Raw genomic sequence first — 20,992 nt, forward strand, 5'->3', positions numbered from 1 at the left:
ACAACTGATAAATCCACTTTAAAAATCACTTCTTATTTAGACTGTAAAATAAAATGGCTGTGCTCTTGGCTGGTAGTTATGGTATTAAAGCTGCACACATTTTGTGTGTCCTTCTGTCTTACTTTGCTCCTTGATCCATTTTCTGAGCAGGGAGAGTATTAAGTGTTGCACAGGCAGCCCTTGAAACTCTTCTGTGTTGCGCCAAGACTGGAGTTGTTACAATACTGTTGCCAAGATTAATGCCCTTGTATGCCACTGCTACTCTGAAATAATTAATATTTCCTTGCAATTTAATTTGATTAATTATTGTTTTATAAGGCATTAAGAAGCTGTGCAGTCATATGGTATTTTCTCAAAAGTTTTCTGCCCAGAGGCTGCCACTTCTTTTAATGTATTTTTTTGGGGGCAGTCCTGCTCAGTTCCTCCTCATTTTCTTTTCCAAACCTCTCAGTAGCAGCAAAGAAATTTATTGGTGAATTTTACACTTTTTCTGGCACTAAGTGTAAAATATAAGGTCTCTTTTTGCCTGGTTGAGCAACATGTGCCAAGCATTACTTAAAATAAATGTGAAAATTAATTTATGATCTCAGGTTGCAAAGCTTTCCTGTCGGTAAGTGATTTACAGCTGCAGCTTTTCATGTTATCACTGAGAACATGCAGGCCTCTCTTTTTATGTTGATCCATACATAACTTGCCTTCAATTTCTCATTGCTCTTCCAGAGTTTTAGCTCCAAAGTGTGCAGCGTGTGGACTTCCCATTCTGCCCTCTGAGGTGAGAGCCTTTCATTCCATATCCTCTCCGGGAGGAGTGTCAGGCCTTGTTCTCTTTCACACTTGACCATGTGTCAAGACAAATGTGCTTGTGGATGGGGAGAGATGATCACTTCCTCCGGAGTGCAACAGTTTGGTCTAAGCTCATGAACTGTTCTTGAGATGTGACTTCTTTTGTTCAATGATGAAACTTATTCTTCCTTGGCCCAGCTGCTTTTTTCATCTCCTGCAGGATTATGCTGCTGCTAGTTTTATGTTCAGGAGAATTTTCCTTTATGTCAATAGATGCTGGTGGTATTCATGAATGGTCTTGTGACCACTTGGGACTAAATTTAATAGTTGAAAGAGATTAATCTTGGGCAAAACTAATTTAAAATGCTGACAAATGTAATCTATTGAAATACCAAGTCATTAATTTGTGATTTCTGATAGATACTACTATTAAACAGGGAACATTTTTACATTTCTGGTGTCACATTTTAGAGGATATCCGCAGTCAGTCAATGATGAAGCTTTACTGTAAAAATAACTGTAAGTGGCAGGATTTATTTGTAGTCTCCAACCAGCTGCCCAAATGTATTTCCTCAACATTAATTTTGTTGCTGGAAGCACTCTAAAGAGTGCATGTGTCTGATCCTGCTGTAATCCTTTGTAATTTCTGCTTTGTTCAAATGTTCACAGGGGTCTGATGAGACCATTCGGGTTGTGTCAATGGACAAGGATTACCATGTGGAATGTTATCATTGCGAGGTAGGTCAGCAGCTTTCTCAGGGAGTGGGCGCTTAATAGTCACAACTGCTATTATTTTTAAGATTGAAATAAATTTGCCTTACAGTGGCAGTAGCTGAGCAATTCAAACCTTGCAGTGTGAGACCCTTTCTGTCAACCGAGAAATTTCCAGACTGAGGAGAAAAGTTTTTGCAGCAATGTGTTTCAGTTCTAATTTGATTTGCTATCCATAAAGTTATGGGCAACAAGTTAACTATTGCTTTTCAAACTTGGCAGTTTATTCTTTAATTCAGGAAGCATGGTGATTTAGTAATGTCTATTGCTTCCTTTCAGAAGCCTCGAGCTCCAGATCACATCAGTGTATCTGATTTCCAAGTCAGATTATTGAAAAATGCTTAGGTGGTGACTGATCCTATGGGGTGTAAGTTACCTTCACTCTCGTGGGAAATGAATGTGTCTTTGGGGCTGGAGAAAGGATATGACTGCACAAGAAAAACTTCCAGGAGATGCCAGCTCTTAAAAATTGTTTAGTCTCTGTGCAGGGCTTTTCAGAAAGACACCATACATCTGCACTGAGAATTAAAATAAATAGTTGTCTTTTCTCACTGTGCTTATAATGCAGTGTAAAGAGGCCCTGACTCCACAAGCTGATTTCACATCAGTGCAACTGTAATGTGAAGAGGTATCACTTACTTGACAGTGTAAGGAGACACCAGCGTGTTTAAAATATAGAGGGTTACACCTTACTGCAAGATAATGCTTATTCAATAAAACTGCTTTAAACAAATTTGTACAAGGCTGCCCATCAAAATGCCTATATCAGATGTTTTTCTTCTTGTAGTACATGCTGGACCTATTAGGAAGGAGCTGTTGGCTGGGTGTCTTCTGTCCTTATCACAAAATCACTTTCCTGGGAAGCCAGACCCCAGCTGATACTGGAAGATGAACACAAGCTCTAATAATTTGCATGGCCTCTCTTTGCAGGACTGTGGGATGGAACTGAATGACGAAGATGGACATCGCTGTTACCCACTGGATGAACATTTGCTTTGTCACTCCTGTCACCTGAAACACATAGAGAATGGCACAACCCCAGCAGCTGCCTACCAGCACCACTACTAGTCAGCGTGGCCAGTGTTGGAAAGCCATGACAGAAGACTTGTTACATGATCTCCCTCTCCCCACCTTCAGCTGATTTCCTGGGCATGTTTTTTGCCAGTCAGGAATGTTCCTGTCAAAGGATATGAGATATTTTTGCTGGATTCACCAAGTTTGTATGTTTGTGGCTTTCAGCTGCATCAAACTATGTCTACTTGACCAAGAATGTGTCATGCTGCCTAAACCAATCAGTTTACTTTTACGTGCCTTTTTCTGCTGCCTGGAGATTCCTCTGGGCTCATTTTGGAAGATTCTTCAGTGAAAGCACAATTTGCTCTTGTGCCTATGAACTCAGATTGTGCCACAATTAAAAAGCCAGAGGCTGGCTTGCCTGCTTATCTACATGCTGGGGACATCCCGTCAGTCTACTGTTTCCTGAAAGCACATTTCATCAGGTTCCCTGAAGAACACCAACCTATTAGTACCAGCTTTTTAGACACTCTTTCTTTTTGTTAATTCTTTAGGAAAAGAAGGGTCTTTGCAAAATGGCACTCTCAGACCTTTTGGTTTAATGCCCTGAACTCCAGTATCACATCTGGCTGTAAAAGCACCAACTCTCCAAGCACAAACCAGGCAATGCTGTCTGGCAATTGGAGGCCAACATCCCATTTCAAACAGAATAAAAACTGGAACAAGCTAGGCTAAGCTAATGCAAGAACTTGGGGCCCAGGCTTGTGTGCCAGGATGACACATAGGGGCCAGTCTGCTGTGTCATATTTGGAAAGGAAGGGTCGGGATGCTGAAAGTGTGGACATGGGGGAAATCCACCCTCATTTTTGCTTGCAGAGCTCACTTTGGAAAAAAGCTCTCCATACACAGACAGTTGCCTGAGTTTTCCAGTTTGTCCTCACAGCTCAGCCCTCAGCCTGGCTATTCCTTTTCATGGTGTTTACCCAGCACAAAGCCATTTCATAGTGGTGCTTATTTAGAGCTCAGGGAGTGAACTTGAGATTGTTATGAAGGCTTTGTTACACAGGAATTTAGAGCCCAGATCCACAACCTTAACTCAGATGAGTATGTTGGCATAAACAGATCTGCTCCTATGAAGAACAACAGCTCATCTGAGCAAGGGGTTAGAGAGATTGGCCCTTACTTTCAGTTCTGCTGAGAAAGCAGAAAGGCAAATTGTTTCTTTTCTTAACCATGCCCCCCCTACCCCCCACTTTATAGTCAAAGAAATCTGTTCCCTTCAAATGTGTTGCATGTATGATAGGTGTGCCTGCAGTGCATGTTCTGTACCTAGCAAAGATGCGCAGCCCGTCATGTACTGGTACTTCTGTTTAACAAAAAGTTCATAATTTAAAGCCTCAGATGCAATTTGGGATCTTAACTACTCTTTCTTTGTGTGAAAAATTAGTTAAATCCTCATGTATCTACGCTGTAGATGCAAATTTGGTTCTGACTGGCAAAGGATGGGATGACATTCTTGAAGATCTTTTCAGCATGGAAACAACAATAAATTAGCTGAGCCATAGCACTGGGACTCCCAAAACGTGCCCATGCTGAAAACCCATTACAGTTCAACCAAACCTCTTTTCCAATAGCATGGATATAGCTTGAACTTCACTTGATGTAGTCAGACAGCAGAGTGTACCCATCTGGAGCAGCACAAGTGTCAGGTAGCAGCAAGTTGTCTGTCTCTGCCTGTGCTAATAAATCATCTTGCCAGGGCTGAAATTTGAAACTGCCCCAGCCTCAGGAGCTTGGTGGGCTTGGCAAGGAGTTTCATGGTGGCCACTGACCATCCAGCCCTCTGCCTCATTCAGCTGCAAGTGCTTCCACCTGTTTCCACTGCTCTTCAGGATGGGGATGGCAGCTCAGGGCTGGAGGCTGATCCTGCTTGGAAGCCATCCAGAGCTTTGGTGTAGCTTGGCTCTGCAGCACCATTTTTCCTGGCGACATACCTCCCTTCAATGAGTGACTGAAAGCTCAAGGAAGGGCACTTTACCACTGTGAAATATATCTTCTGAGAGTTTTACCTGTGATTTTAGAGGAGGTAAAATTGACCCCAAATATGTGAGCCCTCCTAGAGCCTTAAATTTAGCCACCAAATGCTGGTTAGGAAAGGTATGGGAGCTGGAAGGGACTGAAGTGGAAAATAACACCAGCTCACAATCCCTGGTAAATAATTCAAATAGTCCTGGGCAGGTGGTTCTGTGCCATGGGCTGAACCTGGGTTTTTTGAAGTGAGCTGGAAACACCAGCCTTGGTCAGCTGTTGCTGTCTCTGAAAGACCAGCTGCTATGTAGTTCATGCTTTTGCTACCTCTTGATTTTTTAGATAAAGCCCTTGTGCACATTTTTTGGCCTTCATTTTGTGAAGATCTGAAAACAGTAGTGGGACTGGTATTTTGTTCTTAAACTGCAGTTTAAACTTCTGTCTCACCCTTGCATCCTTCCGCACAACCTCAAAATAAGCAGGAGAGAAGTGGATGAGGATGACAATTTTCCTTCATGGAAAGCCTCAAGCAGGCAGTTTGCGACAAGATGTCTTACAAGAGCCCTCTTTGCATCACCAGGGAGTTTGGCCTCTGCTCCCACTCAGTGTCTTCTTACTCCTGTCAGCCATCCTGTATCCCTCAGCACTAGGGAAATGAAGGCTGCCCTACTTCCAGTTTTGAGTCCCCTAAAAATTGTTAAATGCTAACACTCTCCTTTCCTGTATTTACAAAGAGCTGGAAGTGACAGTGTGAAGCTCTTGAAAAAGGAGCCTGTGATCTTGTAGTTTTGAAGCTAAAGCACCTACTGCACTGCCCTACACCCCTGTGTGTGCTAACTTGCACTGCTTCTATCTTTGGGAGTTTGAATTCATTTAAGCTCAGTATTATTTGTCCCATGCTGTGAGTGTTTGAGTCCCTGTCAATTTTCCATAGCTTGTCCCCAGCTCTGCAGCTGCCTGACAGTGGGTCTGGCACAGAGACAGGCAGAGGCATCCTGCACAGGGGAACCTTCTCCTCCTGAGCCTCCACCAGGCATCTGTGGAACTGCAAGCCCTCACTGCCTGCCTTCAGGCAGCTTCCCCAAAGGGAAAAATAGCTTTGGAGCTGGAGGTATGATGCTTTGTGTCCTCTGCAGAAGAATTTCAGAAACCATGTTAAATTCCACCTATCTCCTGGGTTATACACATTGGGTTTTGCTGTTCACATGAACTTTGTTGCCTTTTAATTTATTAAGAAGCTATGAAAAGTTAGTCTTGATTTCTGCCCCTCACCCCCCCCCCCAGCAAGTTCTTCTGACTGGTTTTAAAGTAAGGGACCCTTGGCAGTCCCATTGTGCTGTTAATGAGTAACTCACATGCAAATAGTTACTCAAGTGAATTTCCTGAAGCCTGCTTTCAGGAATCAGAGCTTAGAAGATTTTTTTCATTTTTCATTCAGATCATGCTGTTAAATTTCTATTGCTTACAATACAGAAACTCATTCAAATAGGGATTTTTGCATAAGAGCAGGGGGAAAGCCCCAGCTGCAGAAGCAGCAGACATTTATGTGTAATTTACAGTGTAAAAAGCACCTGTGATTAAAGAAAATTGGGAAACTGCCCTGATGTTAAAACACAGAAAACAGCAGTTTCTAACACTCTGGTAAGGAGCATTTGAAAAGGTCTGTGGCTCTTCAGTTTCTGAATTTCATTTGCAGGCTTTTAAAACATTTTTCTAGTCTTTCAAGGCTTAAATGCTTTTTTATTATTATTTTCTAGATCTTTTTACTGCAAAGTAAATAGCTGCTTAGTCTGGAAATGATGGAGTTTCATCAGCAATCAGGTGTGATGTGGCAGCCTTGAAAGGGGAAAACTGGGTTTCCAAGAGCTGGCATGGGTCTGGCTGGCCATTCCAAAGAAAGGATTATCTTTTTTTTGGAAAAAAAATCCTATGTGGGCCTTGATGGCTTGCTATGTGCTCAGTTTTGGGGTGGTGTGTGCAGTTGTGTCTGTGCACATGGATGTGCAACAGGTTCTGCCTGTGGCACACCTGCCTTTCACACCTCTGTGCCTATGCCAAGTGCTTCCAGATGCCTTTTAAGAAACTTTCTGCGCATGAAAGTAGTAACAAGTTGACCCAAGCTTCATCACTGGGAAGTACCCCTGGAGTCAGTACCTGCGGGCCGGGAAGGACTATGACCAGCTACACATCCCTTTCCCCCATCCTGTGAGTGCCTGTGCCACTGGGAAAGGCTGAAAAGGAGTTTGCATCTCTCATCATCGCACAGCATTTGTGCGTTCATTTTTCTTTTCCATTTCTGTGTCCTGCTGCTAACTGGCTGCAGTAGCCCTGACTGTACTTACTGAAGCTGACTGGGCAGACATCTTCCTGTCACAAGCCCAGAGAGAGCTTGGAGCTGCTCACCCACCCTTTTCCTAAGAAGCAAAGCTTTCCTGAGCAATAAAAATCCTTACCCTGCTTTCTTCCAGGGCAGCCAGAAGTTGATGTGGCAATATGAATCTGCAACACACTCAGACACGACAGGAGATGGGAAGAAACTGTCCCCACGTGCAAATACATGGCAAAGAGTCCTGTAAAGGCAGGAATGCCTGTGGCCTTGGTAGAGGGATGACTGGGCTGCAGTCCCCAGCCCTGCCGGCACCAACCTTCCTCCCCACGCAGCAGGTCTGTGGAGCATGGCCAGGCAGGGACCCAGGCACATGTACCCAGGCGCTGGCTTTCTGGATCTGGAAAGGAGATTCAGAGCCTGGCTAACAATACTGAATGGTACTAATTATTTTATGTTTCCTTCTAAGCTTGGCTCCAGGAGAGAGTATTTTAGGATTTGTGCTGGTGTAACTAACCTTAGCCTCCTGTGAACACAGTCCTCTTTTCTTCTGTGCTGTTAAGTATTTATAAAGAATAAAGACCAGTAGCAGAATGAAGCCACTGGCCTGTTGTGACTTCAGTGATTAAAGACAGTATCTTAAGCAACGCTCAGAGTCAAGTCTTTCCTAAATTTACAGCGACTGTCATTGCCCAGAGTCCAGAGTGGGAGGAGCTATGCTGTGAAATAATGGTTTCCCTACCTCTTCCTTACTCCTGTCCCCCCACGTCAGTGGCTAAGAGTGGGGTGAATCACCTCAATGGGATTCACTGGGAACTTCCAGTCCTTTGCAGATATCTGGTATTTGCTGCAGCTCCATCGGAGGCTGTACTTCTCTGGCATCCTTCTTGGGAGGCCCAGGTCCCAGGCTGAGGATCTAGGGAGGGATGTGCCGCATGCGGGAGCAGGCTCTGACCCCAGCATGGGAGTCTCCTTTGCAGCATTGTGGGAGATGGGTTCCTTAGAGGCTTTTGGGTAGTGTTCCCATGGTTCTGGGAGTCAGGCAGCCACACGGTGCCCCTGCTGTTAGCTACTAGATGCCTCACACCCTAAGACTGGATGTTGGCCAAGCAGCACCACAGCAGCTTGGAGCTGTCAGCTAAAATGAAGCAAATAATTAGGAATAACTAGTCACAGTTCCCCCTCCTTGGGGCAAGAAGCTGCCCAAACCAGGAGCATGACACCCAGAGAGCTGGATCCGGTGGGAAACTGGCCAGGGGGTGCCCCAGGTTTGCTCCTCACCAAACCTCATGGCCTGCAGGGTCAGCAAGGGTGGCCAGTCCCCGAGCTGGGGGACTGCCAAGAGCAGGAAGCCCTGTAACACCACACAGCCTTGGGAGGTCTGGGGAACCCCACGGTGGGGCAAGAAGATGACAGCAGTGGGCGTGTGCAGAAGCAGGCGGGGGTTTCTGTGGGTAGCACCCTCGTCTTGAAGTACAAGCGGGAAAAAATATGAGAAAGGTGAAGAAAAGGACAGCCGAGCCAGCCAGGAGTCGAACCTAGAATCTTCTGATCCGTAGTCAGACGCGTTATCCATTGCGCCACTGGCCCCGCTCGAAAACTAGTGGCCGTGCTCGCACACTTCAACACAATTCTCTCGCGCTGTCTTGGCCAATGGCGACGCCGGCGAGCCCGCCCGGCCCCGCCTCCTCCTGCCATAGGCGGTGCCCCGCCCTAGGCTCGCTAGCGCGCCCGCGGAGCTTTGTCCCGAGCGGGGCCCCGTCACTCCGGCCCAGGGATGCGTCAGTGGGGCAGGGTGGGAGCGGTCGGGTCGTGAGTGGAGCCGGTCGGCCGGGGACAGCCCGAGGGAACGGATGGCGACGGCGGCACCGGCGGGAACCACGGCAGCGGCGGCCTACGCCAGCTTGAAGCTGTGAGTGACCCGTTTGGGACGGGGGTGACGCGGCTCTGTCATCTGCCGAAGTGGAGGGAAAGGAAAGGGAGGAGCCGCCGGTGGAGCGACGATCGCCCGTCCCCTGCTCTCCCCCGTCCTGTCCTCTGTCCTTTTTGCCTATCTCGGCTCCCTCGCTCACCCGAGTGCCTGCGAAGGGCTTGGCCTGAGGTGGCGGCTGCGTGCGGGAGGAGGAGGGAGGACTTTGGCCGTGGACCCGGGTCCCCTGTCGCCGTCCATCCGACAGCGCTGCGGGCGGGCGGCTCCCGTGTCGGTTTCGCTGCCCTCCCGCGTGTCCAGGAGGTCAGTGCCTGGGAGGCTTCCCTTGGTGTCCGGAACCAGGGCTGCTTGCTGGTTGTGGAGGCTTCCTCTTTGGAGCCATTCCAAACCCACCTGGAAGCGTTCTTTTGTCACCTGCTCTGGGTGACCCTGTCTTGGCAGGGGGCTGGACCAGGTGATCTCCGGAGATCCCGTCCAACCCTGACAATTCTGTGACTGGTATTGTACAATTCTTCGTGCTGGTAGCTGGCTGCTGTAGGGGCTCGGGCACTGGTGTAAGGCTGTGTGTGTACAGCGCCGCTTGCCAGCAGCAGGTTCCCTAGGCGTGCTTGTCCATCGTCTCTCGTGACACAAATGGGCTTCTTTTTTTTTTGTGGTGTGTGATGGTTTTGATGCCAGTTGCTGACTGAACTTTGAGGGCTTTGAACTTTCATTACTCTCCTGTGCAGTGCCGGCTGTGAGTTTTCCAAATAAATTCTTCTAACTACCAAGTGTAATTTTTTTATTAAAACAAATTTTTTTTAGGGGAGTCTGCAAGCCTTTGAATGTATGTGTATGCCACATGTTTGTTTACTGCCTTTATTACAGCAGCAGAAGTTGCATAACAGAAAGCAGTGCAAAGTTAACACTGCAAGAGGCATCTCCATTATAAACCCTCACACCGACTGCTTCAAACTCCCAAGGATATTTCTCTGACCATGAGATTCTTCATGACTGTTTGAAGCCAAAAGTGAAGTGCCTTTTTGTGTCCTAGAGGCGTTCCCAGGCTTTAGACCTCTAAACAGTAGCTGGAAACTCCATAATTGAGTTACCAATGCCATTTTCAGGCAGCAGTATCTGAAAGTGACTCTTAAGCCTGATTTAACTGTACTTTATGCTCTGTTAAATTTCATTTGACAGTCGTCTTTTGGATTCAGAGTAAACAGATCTTTTGGAGGTCTGTGTAAACAGTTTGCCATAATGCTGTTACATGTTTCAAAGTCACCAGGCTTCTTACTTTGATTAGGTAGTTATGTGAGAGTACACCGACCCTGGAGATAATTGAGTATTGTTCTTACTGAGAATTTTTTCAAGTAAAGGCACTTTTCTGGACACAGGCTAATGAAGAATTCTCTCATTCAAAGTTTAATCTTGGCTAAAAATGAGCTTTGATCTTTTTAGAGCAGATGTAGTTTAACATGAGTTTTTTTCACAAACATGAAAACAGAATTCTTTTATGTTTTGAAAAATGAGCTTATTTTCTTTTCTTGTTATTACACCAAGTTGTGATAATGACTGCAGCCTTTCTACCAAGCATTTGAAGATATAAGGCCATAACTTGGGCAATGAGTCAAGCCTACTAGATTGTCAAGGTCAAAGGCAAATGTTCTTACAAAAAATCCAGGCTAGACTTCACTTTGGGGATTTAGTGGTGGCAGCGTTTGGGTTTGGGTTTTTAACAGATTACTCACTCTCAAGATGGTAATCTCAGATCCTGCAAATGTACCTTTTCTGGGTAGTCTGCTGGCCCTGTATGGTGCTTCCCTGATTGGAGTGCTCTGCAGGGCCCAATTGTGTACATCCAGCCACAGGTTCTAGCTCTCAACACAAACCTCTTGTGTTCACCTCATCAAAAGTAGTGGTTCATGCCCTTTGTGCTTTGACCAGTGTCATCAGTCAAGTTCAGGGGGTAGCAGTAAAAGTACTGATGTCTGGCATTTGTGCTGCTTATGGAACTTACTGAGTTACACCAACAATTATTAGGAAAACTATGAACCTGAAAACTGCTATCTATAGTTGTCACCTTTGTCATTGCTTTATTAACTCATGGTAGCCTCAGGAATAAATTGTAAAATTCAAACAGTCATTGCAGTATTGTGTCAACAACTGGCAGTGGAGGTGCCAGTCCCATTAATATATACAAACTGATTGTTAAAGGTCTCTGCAGAATAGAGAAAATTCTGGCTGTTGTTTTGGCTCAGTTAAAATCACTTTTTTTTTAGCTTTGTGCTTGGATGAAGACTTGCGTTGCTGATAGCCTTCTCAGTATCCTGTGGGTCCCTTACACTATGTTTCAGATTTAACTCCTCCTGCACATAGTTATATTGCCTCACATGCTTTATGAAAGTATGTGTCAGTCTTTGGTAGCTACTGCACTTGAACACAGTGCCTTCCACCTGTGTGTGTGTTTGGTGGGAAGTCTAAAAGGGCATTTTGGTTTGAGTAACACTTCCAGAAAGAACAGCTACAAATTCCTTTCTTCCTGCTTCATCTAAATGGTTGTCATGGTAAAGATCAGGGATGCTGGTTGAGCCGGACATTAACTTAGGCAGTAAATTATTTTCATGTGGAGTGAAGCTTCACTGGAAATAGACATTATGTAGCTAGGCCTTTAATATATGCCTTTTCTGTTTTGTTTTTAAATGGTATTTCCACTAGTTTTCTAAATCCTGGAGTTTTTCTCCCTGCAACAGCTACTGCTATATGGGAGATGTTCCAGTTCCTTGAGCTGTTTCTGCTCAAGGAGTAATATTTATGGGAGACATATAATTAGCACACCTGCTCATCTAGAAAAGCTGGAATCTCTGGAGTGCTGAAACCACCAGTGTGTTAGCTCTGTTACTTAACATAATGTTGGGACTCTGCATAAACTAACATCTTTCCTGTATCTCACTGCAGAGCAGTTTGCTGTGCTCAAGATCTCAAATGCATCTCTGTGCAGTACTGGGTGTGCTTTTGGCTTGCTTTATTACAGTATTCAGAGGCTGACATCAAAGAGTTTCCTGCATTAGAGCAATGTTAAGTATTTATGGTGAAATAATCAATTACTGAAGTAAGAGTTTGGCTATTGAGGCCTAGAAGGTTTAAGTGATATTAAGTACTGTCTTTAGTGGCCATTAGAGCATGCTGGGTCTTCTTTCATGCTGTATCTGAACATAGGAATATTCCTATCTGTAAAATTAGGCTAATTAAAATGTGGGATGCAACTATGCATCATCTGTATGCTACACAATGCTGCTTTATAACATAATTAAGGAAGTGAAACTTCACAACAAATAAAATAAATACTATCTCAACTACAAATTAGTCTGACTTTACGCTTGATGTAAGCAAGCAGTGGTTTGTTCTTTTTTGGGGTTATTTTAATGTTTCTGTTGTGTTGGAGATCAGTACTTTTTCCCTGCAACTTTGAATTGTAGGAACGAAATCTACTGAGTTGCTTTATCTCTTGGCATCAATCCACAAAGTTTCACTTTGAGAAGATTATCAGAATGAAATTCAAGTCACCTTCAGTAATATTTGGAATGGGAATTTGGTGATTGCAGTTATTTAGTGCTTCTCCTTCTCTTGAGTAATGTGAGTTATACTGAAAATGTTAAATTGAAAATTTGTGCTTATTGCTTCCTTTGTTCTTTAGCAATACTACAGAATAGTTCATTATAATGGTGGTCAACTTTCCTTTAGTTAAAAGACAGGAAATAGGACTCCAATTTTGTCAAGATTTGACATGCTGTTAAGTTGTAAGGGAAGCAAGATGGTAATGAAGCAAGGTGGTGAGAGCTCTTCATGTCTTGTATTGTTCTAGACAGCAGTGGCAATGTAGCTGAGGAGAAGGCAGGCTTCACTGTGAAATATGAAGTTTATACAAAAACAGAATGAGGCTGGGTATATGAAAACCAGTTCTAAACATAACTACAGACACTATGGGCTTCTATAAAATACTGCTTTCCTGATTGTTATTTTTTATATAATACTGGCACTTGGACTTCATCTATCCTTGATGGACTTAATCTATCTATCCTTCATCTATCCATCTATCCTCCATTAAAAGAATAGAATGAATCTGCAATTTCCAGTTGTGAATGTTCCTTTCTTTACCATTTAATATCTCCCTGTCATATGAGTAATATTAGCATGTGTGCTATTTGTCTGTGCTTGTGATAGACATACAGGCTTGCTGGTGAGTACAGTTTGGAGATTAACCTATTCTTGCATGCAGTGTTCATCAGCTTACTTTCTGAAAGACAAGTGAGAGGCAGTCATCTTGACTTTAGCAATTTCATGATAGAAAAGGTTTTCTAAGTGTGAATGAGACTATAAGCCTAGTTTTGGTAATTGGTGAAGTTGTAAATCAGCACTTGGGCTGGTAGTGCTTTGAGTCTTAGCCTCTTCCTCAACAATATTTAATTTAGGAAACATTGAGCTTCTGGTACAAATGAAGCAAGGACTAAGTGAAATGTCTTTCTGTTGAAAATTTTGTGGAGCACTAATTATCCCACTTCTTCTGAAGTACAAATTTAGTATCTTGCCGGGGCCTTAGGCTTTCCAGTTTGTGTTGCACAGCTATCTTTAAGGCAGTTTTTGAAGGTAATCCCAACAGTATTTTGTTTAAGTTCTGTCAACTTTGTAGATGGATAAGTTCATTTCCTGTGTTTCCCCCCCTCACTCCAGAGTCAACAACATTTCTGTTTCAGACTGCTGCAAGCTTCTGGTCCTTTTTGGTCCATTTAGCTGAAAACAGGGATGATTTGCCTTACATTTTCCATGACACTTTTGTCACTAAATTTGGTCCTAGAGAGGACCATAGGAAGGAGGACTTCAAAGAAATGTGAAACATAAATTTCTAGCTTTGCTTAAACTATAGGCATTGTGTAAGAGGAAACGCAGATGATAAAATTGTTAAAAGGGTAATGTTAGTGGCAGGAAACAATGTGGTCTAGGATTTGAGAGAGAGAAATGCTGGGATCTGATCTAGCAAACCAGGGCATACGATACACATTGAGAGACCAAGCATCATTTGCAGTGGCAGCCCTAATTCTCTGTTTTCTTTTCAGTTTGGGGATATTGAGATAAAAGACTTCTTGTTTTTTCAGGGAGAAATGTTTTCTTTACCACGTGCAAGAATAACAATTTGTTTATATGACAGTTATTTGAGATTTGTAAACTTCTTCTCGGTTGAAAACAGGCTTTAAACAATTAGAATGTGACTCTGTTATTCTGAGGCTGTAGTAGTGTCATGGCCATATTGGACTTTATAATGTAAGGAGCAGCTTTTAAAAATCCTGGTCATTGATGGAAATGCTTTTTGTGCTCTGTACAATAAGTGTAGATGTCCTGTCCATGTTGTGCTCTTCATACAGAGTATTCAAAAACTGAAACTGTAGTTCTCAACACTTTGTTTACAACCTGATAAGTTAACCTATTTTTTCAACTTATTTTGCTTGAGATGCTCAGATAAATCTATAAGTATCTGTGTTAATGGCACCACAGGTTCAATATTAAACTTCATAGAATCTCTTCCCATTTGTTTTAGCTGGAATCTTGTGTATCAAGTGACAGCCCAACAAGTGTTCACCTAAACCAATGGAAGATAAGTTGCAGCTTTCTCTTATGGAAAAAATGCCTCCTGCTACTTCCTGCCAGTTAGCAGTAGGTTTCTGACTACGTCTTATATAGTATATCCTCTTCTTTTTTTTTAAGATTCTTTAACAAAGTGAGGGTTTGTAGATGTTTTTAAGCTTGTCCTGCCCCTGTTCTGTGTGGACTTTTTAGCTTTTTTGTCATAAAAACAGCTCCCATTATTGCTGTGAAACTCCCCTAAGGAGCTGGGGGTGCACATGTTCACTTCATCAAAAACAAAAGCAATGAAAGCAAAGTAGGTGTTTTAAGGCTTCAGCGTTCAATGAACAGCATGTTTGTATTTCTTACTCTCGTGTTTCTGTTTTCAAAGAGTAAGCATTTAATATGTGTGCATGAAAGATTTAAAGATGCTGATTTATGAAGGAAATATTGTAGATATGTTTCCCATTTTAGAACCCATAGACTCATTTTCCTGCAAGTTAAATTATCTGATGAACACTTAACTATTTTACAGTTGGTTGATGGATTTTTTCAGTTCAGTATTTGTTCTCCTCTGGCTTTCTTCTAATTTCCCAGTGAGGTTGTGGAATCACCATCCTTCAGGAGATTCAAAAGGCACCCTGAGAAACAGAGTTTACCTTAGAAGTTGAATAAACTTTGAAGTTGGCTCTGCTTTAAGTGTGTGGAAAATGGGGTCTTCTAAACCTCTTTTTAAGAGTTTTTAAGTGTGATGAGTTGATCCTGGGTGCCCACTGGAGTGACTCTATATCACGCCCCTCTGCACATGGATAGGGGAGAGAAAATAAAAAGAACAAGCTCTTGGGTCAAGATAAGGGCAAGGAGAGATCACTCAGCTATTATATTCACTGGCTAAATAGAGTTGACTTGGGGAAATTAGTTTTAATTTATTAAGTCAAATTGGGGTAGGATAATGAGAAATAAATCTAAATCCTAGCACCTTCCTCTCACCCCTCCCTTCTTACCCATGTCTACTCCACTTCTAATTTTATCTACTTCCTTTGTCTCCCCCAGCAACACGGGGAGATTGGGAGTAGGGTTTGTGGTCAGTTCATCACACTTTGCTGCTGCTTTCCCAGTGGAAGGATTCATTCTCCTGCTCCAGCATGGGGTACCTATCCCAGAGATGATTCTCCACAAACCTGTCCACAGTGAGTCCTTCCCACAGATTGCCGTTCTTCATGAACTATTCTAGTGTGGGTCCCTTCCACAGGGTGCAGTCCTTCAGGAATAGGCTGTTCTAGCATGGTTTCCCAGCAGGGTCGTAAGTCCTGCCAGGAGCTTGTTCCAGCACAGGCTTCCTATGAGGTCACAGCCTCACAGTATCACAGAATATTCTGAGTTAGAAGGGACCCACAAGGATCATCAAGTTCATTTATTAAGTGAATGGCACGTATGAGGCTCAAACCCACAACACTAGTGTTATTAGCACCCTGTTCTAACCAGCATCACCCTGCTCTGTTGTGGCCCTCCAAGGGCTGCAGGTGGATCTCTGCTCTGTCATGGTCCTCCATGGGGCTGCAGAGGGACAACTTTGCCTCACTGGCTTTCACCAGGGGCTGCAGGGGAATCTCTGCTCCAGCTCCTGGAGCACTTGCTGCCCCTCATTCTGCACTGACCTTGGTCTGCAGGGTTGTTTCTGTCACACATTCTCACTTTGTCCTTCTGTAGTTGGTGTTGTGCTGAGCACTTTCCCCTTCTTAAATATGTTATCCCAGAGGTGCTGCCACTGTCACTGTTGTGCCTTGGCCAGTAGTGGGTCTGTCTTGGAGCAGGCTGGCATTGGCTCTGTCAGACCCAGGAAGCTTCCAGCAGCTTCTCACAGGAGACAGTTCTGTAGGCCCTCCCCCCCACCCACCCAAAACCTGGCCATCAGATTGCTCTGATCTAAATTAGGATTCTAATTCAGCTTTCTGAAAGATTAAAAAAATAGAAGATGCATAGAAATGCAAGATCTATTTAGGGAGAAGGAGCCTAAAAATACCTACCCTGTTACCAGAACAAAAATTTTAAAATTCTGACCCCATGCTGGACTTGGGGTTTTTTTTCCTTCTTTTTCCTTTTTTTTCCCCTTTTTTTTCTTTTTTTTTTTCTTTTTTTCTTTTTTTTTTCTTACACTGTCAACATCAGTGGGTGTTGGGAAGCAATCCAGTGAGAATTTTGTTATTTTGCAGCTGAAATAATGTGTAAAATTGATTGCTCTGTCTTCAGGTGGTGAGAATAAACAAACCCAAATAAGTTTTGCTAAGCTAATTCCTTTTTCCTCTCTATTCCCTTAAAGGCATACAACGCCAGAGAAGTTCTATGTGGAAGCCTGTGATGACGGAGCAGATGATGTGCTTGCCATTGACAGAGTCTCCACAGAAGTCACTCTTACAGGTGACTCTCCTCACCAGTATTTCTCAGTACAGTCTTCTCTGTCCTTTTTGTCTGTTTTATTCTAGGAGTCCAAGATCTTCAGAACCTTACTGAGATGATACTGACATAATTGTTTTTATTTTTAGTTACAGTTTAAAACAATGCTTTGTACTCTGATCTGCAGAGCTTTGCTTCAAATGCCTTTTGGCTGTGGGTTTGATGATAGTGCTTGCCTGGTAAGACTGTCCATCACAACAGGGGAAGCTGACTCATTCAGGCTAGTTGGGGTTGGTGGTAGAAGTTCAAGATCAAACAGGGAAAGGATTGAACACGGGTTCTGCAGCTTTTGCAAATTGTCCCAGTGCTGTCTTCTGTATAAAACTGAAACCTGACTTTTCATAAAGCCTCCAGAAATAGCAATGCTAAAAAAAACCCGTACTATAAATTTTCATTCTGTGTTGCAAATCCAGGTTCAAATGTCAATGGGAATAGTCTTAAGCCTCTTGATTGAAAATTTTAGTTACATTTTTTTAAAAATATTAAACAAAACTCTCAATAGCAATAAAATGAAGGCATTGGGAGGCTTCCCTTTTGATTCTTCAAGAGTTTGGTACCATAGTACTACTGATCCCCAAACAGACAGAAATGCTACGGTAATAGTAATATAAAAGCAGTCATTCTCTCTCTTTTATTAAGCTTCTTCTATACTTCATGTAAGAGCAGTGTGCCCATCCCACTGATACTTTTGGCATCATAGTATATTAGTTCAATTTCTCCTTCAAAACAGACAAGATAGTTATCGCAAGTATTTTGTCAGTCTACATCTCTCTCATTACTGCTCTTTTATCAGATGAACCTGCAAGGTATTTAAAACAATGGAAGATTCAAGGGTTACCTTTCTCAGTTTTCTGAGTTCTGGGAAAATGCTTCATTCTGGGGGGTGCTTTGGGGTTTTTCAGATTTTTCTAATATCCCTTCTTTTGTTTTAGAAGTGTAAGTAAATGAAATTAACACGTACTAAGACTTTTAATTGGTATTTGGATACTTTTTGGATCTCTTGGTATGTTGTTTGGAATACTGTGTCCCTTGCCACATGTATGCTGCTGTTGGTAGTTTTGCAGAGAGCTTAGGTCATCTGAGACAGACATAGACCAAGGTTCAGAAGAACCAGAGATCTGGGAGGCACAAGCACTTATGGTTTGGTTGTCCTTTGTCTTGATGGCTTCAAAACAAAGCTTCGGGAAGCTAGCAGGACAACACATTATTGAAGAGTCTGCTTGCTATACGATCATGTAAATAAGCTTGAATTTATTCAATTGAATGATTACATGTGAAAAATTGGTTAGAAAGTGGGGTACAATCCCAGATCATCCTCCCAAAGCTCCAACAGGCTTTGAAATTGTGATGCTTTGTTTCTTATACTTAACACTGTAGCAAAAGTTGATTTACCCAGGAAGGCTGGAGAGACCTAGTTCTAGTAGTGTTCCAATACAGCCATGAAAGAAGCAGTCTGAAATTCTGATGTTCTTTTCTTCTGCTTTTCAGTTAAAAAAGATGTTCCCCCTTCAGCTGTTACAAGGCCTATATTTGGTATTTTGGGAACAATCAGATTGGTGGCAGGTAAGGAGAACACAACTGTGCTCTTTAAAAATACTTAGACAAAATAGATTGCTAAAGAAGCTTTAAAGGCAAAAATAGTATTTACGAGTATCTGAGGTTGCACTTCCATTAGTATGATAGACTTTCTTTGTGGTTTCTAGAGGATGGAGGCATCCAAATCTACTTTATCATGAATGTTTGTGTAACTCTTAAACCAGGAGATACTCTAAAGGTAGGGTTAACTGTCAGTTGTTTTAGTTATAAGGAATGCATTTCAAATGAGCGCAAAGCACCTCATCTACTTTTTCTTTGTAACTATTTTAATCTTAGCTGCGGGATTTGATGCAACAGTCAATCTTGATTGATAATCATGGTACACAAATTGCTGAGAGTGACTGGATGACAGACAAGTCAATGCAGCTGTTCAAGTAATGACTGTGTTGCAACTGCCCTGCAAATATGAAGAAAATCCAATATGAAGAGGGTAATGGCAGGCTGGAACAATTCTAAGTTTAGGAAGTTGTAGGATAATGTAAGAATAAGTTGTCCAGTTTTTCTAAGTGTCTCTGTGGTTAGGTCTAAGCAGCCACTGTCATGAATCGCCTTATGAATATGTATAAAGTATGAGCTTCTGAGAAAGTAAGCATTGTTACTCCAACAATCCTTTTTGTAGAATCTAGTAGAGTTTGAGACTGAAGTACTCTGAAAAATTATGTAATAAGCAGCATACATACTGAATAAAATTCCCATATGTAGAAAGGCTTAAAGATCACTCACTGCAGTATTCCCAGCAGAGGCAAAGGGTGATTGTGTTGAATGCAGTGATTTCTACAGGGTCTTAAAACTGCTGAACTTTCTATGCCCATATTCTAAGGAGTTGTAGGTCTTGTAGAGTAAGAGCAGTGTAATGGATACATGTGTATTAGGGATTTGATGAGTGCTGACTGTTTTAAAACTGAACTGCCCCAAAGGGGAATTTTCACCACTTACAGGCTTGGTAATGACTATTGTTCATCTGCCTGAATATTAAATAAAATATAGAATATGTTAAGTCTCTTAAAAGCTTCAGGTTTTTTTCGTTCTACCCACTAGAGCTTTGTACTGAGCATTAGTATGCAGCTGTCATAGTAAAGATGTTATCAGTTAAATTAAACGTTTAGCTAAGTGTTATTAGGCAGTTCACTGCTGTTAACTGTAAAACTATCTAGCAATGCAGCATCTTTAACAAATATCAATATTCTTTGCCTATTGCAGTATTAAAAGTAAACTTCTTATTCAAAAATGAGATGACACTGAAATACCCTATGCTTCAAAATAAGGTTGTGTTGTGTTCACCAGCAAGTATAAATTAATTGCTCTGAGTGAACTGTCCATGATTATGCGGTGGGTTTTTTCATTTATTACTTAGGGAACCAGGGAAATAGCAAATTTCCTGTCTTAAATTGCTAAAAGAACCCAAAATCTCTTTGTTCTGTTAGGAGGACTATTTTTTGCATAATAAGTTGAATAGTCTTTTTGGCTTTTGAAGCATGCTTCCTTTCATGTATTTCGGACTTGCTCTGTGCTTTTCAAACCACATACAAGAGCATTGGCCTCTTTCTGAGTTTGCAGACCTGAAAACTTTCAGTCTGTCTCTGATCATAAGTAGTTGACACTTTATCTTGTCCACTTGTTTAAAAATTCCTTTAATTTAATGAGCAGCTCAAGATCTCTGAGCACAGGAAAGTTGGTGGCTTAGCAAGTACATTTTGCTTTTGCTCCAGCCCTGTGTGTTTTCGCTACACTTAAGAGCATAAAGTCCTGTTAGTTTCAGTTTTCTGGTATGAGTACAGGCTGCTTTTCTTAATACATGAAGCTCTTCTTTTTTTTTTTTTTTCTTTTTTTTTTAAACATTGTTCTTTCTGATTTACAGGCACATATCTTATTGTAATAACAAAAAAGAAAAAAGTAGGTGAGATTTTTAGTCATGCAATCTGGAAAGCGACAGACTTTGACATCCTCTCCTACAAAAAGACCATGCTGCACTTAACTGATATTCAGGTAGGTACATCGATTAGGGGAGTGTGGAGGAATGTGATGGTACATTAACGCTCATTGCCACAGGACCTAATTTGATGAAGCTCTGAATTATTTTTTTTTTTTAGAAGCTCTTTGAACAATACCTTTTTTTCTGATTCGTTCACATTAGTAGAATGGCTTTGATATTTGTATATAGATGTGTATAAAATCGTGGCATTCAAGATGATAAACTCATATGGTGCAACGTAGAACATCATCTCTAGTTTTTGGATGTGCATTTTTGCTTCTATTAAGGTGGTACACCCTTCCTAATGCTTCTGTTAAGTCTTTTTCTCTTTTCTGACAGCCTCTACAGTAAACTGCGTTGCTGTCATCTTATCTGTCTTGCTTTCTTTATGGAATTGTTCAATTACATAGTTACCCAGCAGGGAAGAATTGACTTATTTTTTTGAGAGAGTGACTGGTGGAAGATTTTTTTAAAAACAGATGTATAGTGGATTGATAAAGAGCAGGTCAGGTGTCTAACC

At 42.3% G+C, this 20,992-nt stretch overlaps 2 protein-coding genes and 1 non-coding gene across 5 annotated transcripts in view; 2 read left to right on the plus strand and 1 right to left on the minus strand.

The window, feature by feature from the left end:
- LIMD1 (LIM domain containing 1) overlaps positions 1-2,622 on the plus strand; it is a 28,241-nt gene extending 25,619 nt beyond the window's left edge. For both annotated transcript variants that reach the window (XM_062497093.1, XM_062497102.1), the window contains 3 exons: positions 721-772; positions 1,453-1,521; positions 2,485-2,622. In XM_062497093.1, coding sequence (XP_062353077.1) covers positions 721-772; positions 1,453-1,521; positions 2,485-2,622 — 259 coding nt within the window. The remainder of the gene's footprint in view (positions 1-720; positions 773-1,452; positions 1,522-2,484) is intronic.
- A 5,817-nt stretch (positions 2,623-8,439) lies between these two features.
- Positions 8,440-8,512, minus strand: TRNAR-ACG (transfer RNA arginine (anticodon ACG)). Its single transcript has one exon. It is a non-coding gene; the product is annotated as a tRNA-Arg (tRNA).
- A 224-nt stretch (positions 8,513-8,736) lies between these two features.
- SACM1L (SAC1 like phosphatidylinositide phosphatase) overlaps positions 8,737-20,992 on the plus strand; it is a 29,417-nt gene continuing 17,161 nt past the window's right edge. The window contains exons 1-4 of one of the 2 annotated variants that reach the window (XM_062509616.1): positions 8,737-8,834; positions 16,771-16,868; positions 18,393-18,467; positions 20,359-20,486. In XM_062509616.1, coding sequence (XP_062365600.1) covers positions 8,776-8,834; positions 16,771-16,868; positions 18,393-18,467; positions 20,359-20,486 — 360 coding nt within the window. In that variant the 5' untranslated portion in view covers positions 8,737-8,775. Of the gene's footprint in view, positions 8,835-16,476; positions 16,869-18,392; positions 18,468-20,358; positions 20,487-20,992 lie in introns of those variants that run through there. The other variant, XM_062509624.1, reaches the window with a different exon arrangement.

The sequence above is a fragment of the Cinclus cinclus genome, chromosome 1, assembly GCF_963662255.1.
Source record: "Cinclus cinclus chromosome 1, bCinCin1.1, whole genome shotgun sequence".
Taxonomy (NCBI): Eukaryota; Metazoa; Chordata; class Aves; order Passeriformes; family Cinclidae; genus Cinclus; species Cinclus cinclus.